This window comes from Azolla caroliniana, unplaced genomic scaffold (assembly GCF_043228905.1).
Source record: "Azolla caroliniana isolate FFs.n. ecotype wild unplaced genomic scaffold, voAzoCaro1.0.p SCAF_11, whole genome shotgun sequence".
Taxonomy (NCBI): Eukaryota; Viridiplantae; Streptophyta; class Polypodiopsida; order Salviniales; family Salviniaceae; genus Azolla; species Azolla caroliniana.
Window position 1 is genome coordinate 12,906,599 of NW_028230446.1, and position 5,138 is coordinate 12,911,736.

Below are 5,138 nucleotides of genomic sequence, written 5' to 3' on the forward strand. Positions count from 1 at the left end.
AAGATCACGAAGAAGAGCTAAAAAGTCACTTTTTACAGCTCACTAACAAAAATGTTGTCCCCTATCACATTGTGGTGGTTATTTGGCCTAAAGCTCTAGAGGCATTTTTGTTCTATCCCCCGTTTTTCTTCATCTTGCATTTGATTTAGTATCTTTGTCAATGTCGATGTCTTCATGGGCCATGATACATATGACAAATACTTAACAGTTGCATAGAAAGGTGAAATTAGCCCACAGACACCACCATTTTCACCAAAACCTAATGTTTTCAGCCTCATAACCACATTATCTCAACATAAAAGAGAACTCGGGGATACATGGAGTAACCAAATCATGCAGTCCTATGCAACTCCAACATTGCGCACTGGAAGATGACACAATAAATGCAAAACTTTAACAAATAATACAATATTGATCTTTTATGGGTTGCAGTACTGATAGATTGACAATGTAGCTTGGTTTGGCATACCATGAACATGATTGTTTATGATAGCCAACTTAACAATGCTTTCGAGGAAAACAAATTTCAACCGTATGGGCTACAAAGTCATCATCATTGTTAGAAGGAACAAAAATATCCATTTCAGGAGAGTGTTCCAAAAATTGGACAGTTTTCTTAGGGATTTTAACTACCCGGAATCACCCACATCACCAAATAGGCCGGAGCATATGTTAATTTGCTGAATGCTTGGCCATACATGGGCATCTAACACATGTCATATAATGGGCAGGCACACAATAAAATATGAGTCGTTATTCACAGTGCATGTATTATATACATAGATGATTTTTTTCACATAGAACAGGTCTGGATGTTTTTTGGGGATTGAATAATATATGTTCAACAAAACATGCAAACATTAACATTGGATCATGTGACTAAACATGGTGCGTTGAACAAAGACATGAGATATTTTTTGAATTACTGTCAATAATTCCTGCATCCAGTTGTATGAATTCAACCTTTAAAGTATTACTCAGCATGCCATTAGCTGTGAAAAGGTCAGCCATCAGGGAATAAGCCGGAGCACAACTACTATCTAGTCGTATTACCTCATGAAATGCCATTCTCCCAATGTTCACATCTCCCCATTTCCTACAAGCACCCAACAATGCAAGCCAAACTGTTGGATAATCCCGACAAGGCATTGCTTCGATCACAGACGTTGCCTTGTTCAAATGTCCGGCCAATCCGTAAACAACTACCATACAACTATGGTGCTCTAACTCAGGCGCTATGCCATATTCTCTAGTCATTTCCCTGAAATGCATTTCAGCCTCTTGCCAGTGCCCTAAGTGACAACATGCACATAAAACTGACAGGAACGTGATAGCATTGGGAGTCATAATATTCTCTCTTTGTATTTTCCTGAACAAGTTAAGCGCTTCATAACTTTTCCCGTTTTTGACATACCCTGCAATTAATATGTTCCAAGAGGCTATCTCTTGGAAAGGAAGTTCTTCGAGCACTTGCTGTGCCTTTGAGAGATTGTTGCATTTTGTATACATATCTACCAATGCGCTGCTGATCACATTGCTTTTTTCTAACAAGCCCATATTGTGAATCTCATTGTGAATTTCTTTGCCCTTCTCAATTGCCCCTGTATTGCCACATGCCTTCAAAATGCAAATGAATGTGACTAAATCTGGGACAAACCCCTTACATTGCATCATTTTGAAACAGTTAAATGCTTTGACATCTTGCCCTCCTTGAACATACCCAGAAATTAGTGCATTCCAAGAGGCAACACTTTGAGCACAAACACTATCATGCAAACTCTGTGCTTTTACAAGTAGACCACATTTGGCAAACATATCCACTAACGCAGTACCAAGAACAACATTTTTGTCCAACAAGCCTCTAGCGACAATCTCATCATAAATTTTCTCACCGTTATCAATAGCCTCTATGGTCTTACATGCCTTTAAGATGCATGTGAAAGTAACAGAATCAGGAGAGACTCCGTCACCTTGCATCTTTCCAAAACATTCTAGTGCATCGTGAGCTTTTCCGTATTGGTTACATCCTGCAATTAATGCATTCCAAGAGACCACGTCCTGGTGAGGAAGCTCTTTTAGAACTTGGTATGCTTTTACAAGCACACCACACTTGGCATACATGTCTACAAGAGCTGTGCCAAGTTCAACATTATCCTCTAGAAAACCCATACTCATGATCTCATCATGAATTAATCGGCCCTTGCCAATTGCTCCAATGTTACCACATGCCTTCAAGACAAAAACAAAGGTTATTGCATCAGGATAAAAACCCTCACTTCGCATTTGTTCGAAACAATTTAATGCATCGTTAAATTGCTCGTATTGACTATATCCTGCAATGAGCACTGACCACAAGACAACATCCCGAACAACAAGTTGTTCTAGAACCTGCCGTGCTTTTACAAGCAAGCCACATTTCACGTACATATCCACCAAAGCGGTGCCAAGCACGATATTCTTGCTCAAAACCCCTCTATTCACAATCTCATCATGAACTTGTATACCTTTGTCAACAGCTCTTGTGCTAGCACAAGCTTTCAAGATACAAACAAAGGTAACTTCATCGGGAGAGAATCCCTCATTGATCATTTGATCAAAACACTTCAATGCTTCTAAACCATGCCCATGTTTGGCATAACCAGCAATGAGTGCTGACCAGGAGACTACACTCCTAGACAAAGGAATCTCTTCCAACACTTCCTTTGCGTTCTCCAACATACCACATTTCACATACATATCCACCAAAGCATTGCTAAGCATCACATTCTTCTGAAGAAGACCCTGATCTATAATCTCTTTATGAATCCATTTTCCCTTCTCAATATTTCCTATATGGCCACAAGCTTTCAAGACATAAACATATGTGATTACATCTGGAGAGAAGCCCTCACTTTGCATCTCTCTGAAGCAATGGAGACCTTCATGATCCCTTCCATGTTGGATGTACCCCCCAATAAGTGCATTCCAAGTAACAGCATCTCGAACAAAAAGATCTTCAAGAACTTTGTGTGCTTTCTCTAGCATACCACAATTAGCATACATATCCACCAAAGCAGTGCCCATCATCACATTCTTCTCTAAGAAATCCCTGAAGATAGCCTCACAATGTATTTGACTTCCCTTCCGTATATCTTTTATACCTCCACAACCTTTCAAAACACATATTAAAGTGACTGAATCGGGCAATAAACCCTCAATTAGCATTCGATCAAAACAATTCCGAGCTTCGTGGCCTCGCATTTGTCGAGAATAGCCTGAAATCAATGCATTCCAGGAGACTACATTTCGGATCTGAACCTCATCATGTACTCGATGTGCATTGCTAAGGTCGCCACATTTGGCATACATATGGATCAAAGTAGTAGTTAAGTGAGGGCTCTTCTCAAGAAGAAAACCTCTTCTAAGAAGGTGAGCATGTATTCTACTGCCTTGAGACAAATCCTTCTTTTGGGCACAATTCTTGAGCAAAGCTATGGTGTTTTTTCCATGGACACTAGTACTAACTCTGCTTCTCATGGCAACACCTCCCTTTAGCCATATCCCTGTTCCAACCTCCCTTGATGTCGTGCCTCGAGTATTTCAGTCTCCATTAGTCTCTCTGTGTTTGGGTTGCCTTCTTCTGATATGATCATTGATGGTCTCCTTACACAGGAATCCATTCTGACATTAAGACAAAGGTAAATCTGGGATCCTTATTTATAGCAGTTGATGGGATAGGGCTAGGTTCTAGGTTTTGGTTGGAGTGGGGCCAAAATGGCCAAAGGTCCTACTAACTCAATCAAGACTTTGTTGACGTAAAGGAAGTTGTGGGTGTATGGTAAGCAGCTTTTGTTTAGGCTGGCATGGAACCTAACTAACTATTCAGGGATAGATCCATTTATTAGGCAATAAATTCTAGGGAAAAGTACCAGGATACCCTTGGAAGTTCGTCTATTTACCAGAATGCCCCTAAAAGTTCTAAATTTACCAAACTACCCCTATGTCCAAAAAAATACACTTTATAAAGTAATTATACACTCAAATCTACAAGCCCTATTTACCAGAATACCCTTCAAACACAAATTTCTTTACTTAAGCGATTCTTTGGGTCCTTTGTACTTACTTTATAAAGTGTATTTTTTTGGACATAGGGGTAGTTTGGTCAATTTGGAACTTCTAGGGGCATTCTCGTAAATAGACGAATTTCCAGGGGTATCCTCGTACTTTTCCCTAAATTCTAATATCCTGTGCAGTTAGATAGACACGTATGTCTAGTTCAAAGAACATTTCATGAATGGCATTTCAATATTAGAGTCAAACAAGGTCTTACTCCAAACTATGGGAAAGGAAACAATCATGTCTAGTGATTGCTTGTGCATTGAGCCTTGCCTATTCGTACGTGGTTGCACACAATGGGTGCATTGTTAGAGTTATGGTCTAACATAAGCATATGATAAGGATAAAATATAGATAAACATAAGAAAGGAGAGAGAGAAAGAAGGGTGTTGATCCACCCGACCACCCCCGAGCGAAGGGATCGAGACGGACTCGAGCCTCGATCAACGTCCCATACCACCGCTGTGGCATTGAGTCGTACCTAGTGCTGGCGCGCTCACCACAAGAGTTGACCCACCACAACGTTAGAGTCTCAACGTAGTCAAAAGATGATGAAATGAGGGTAGCTAGGCCTCATATTTATAGCGATACCCAAGGCCACCAGGCAAGTTCACACTTGGCCTAATGAGTTATCTCAATCTCGAGGATTAAAAGTAATCCTCCCCTTCTTTACACTCTCGTTTAACCCTCACACTTATCCACGTGTATATATTATAGTAAATTCTCACCACGGGATATTCTATGGTCATGCACGTAACATATTCCCCTTCTTTAAAACATTGCACTCTTATAATGGAAAGTTAGGGAGGTTAGTTCTAAGAGTATTTTCACGTTCCCATGTGGCATCTTTGATAGATTTATCCATCCATTTAAATTTTAAATTCTTGGATTATTTTAGTACGTAGATTTTTTGTTTTAACATCGAGAATTCTTTCTGGTACATGTGGTTTAGAAGATAATTCTTCAGAAGTAACCAAAGTTTCAGTTGTAATTGTATTGTCACCAAAACCTAGAAGTTCTTTTAGACAACTTACATGAAAAAC

General features: G+C 39.7%; 1 protein-coding gene across 1 annotated transcript; it reads right to left on the reverse strand.

The window, feature by feature from the left end:
* Nucleotides 1-879: 879 nt before the first annotated feature.
* LOC147857831 (pentatricopeptide repeat-containing protein At3g09040, mitochondrial-like) lies at nt 880-3,516 on the reverse strand. The gene has a single exon (XM_087327567.1). It carries the CDS (start codon nt 3,514-3,516, stop codon nt 880-882), a length of 2,637 nt encoding a protein of 878 aa, XP_087183693.1.
* Nucleotides 3,517-5,138: the final 1,622 nt, after the last annotated feature.

Coding starts and splice junctions, on each gene's coding strand:
- LOC147857831 (XM_087327567.1), bottom strand. CDS start 3,516: ATGAGAAGCAGAGTTAGTACTAGTGTCCATGGAAAAAACACCATAGCT.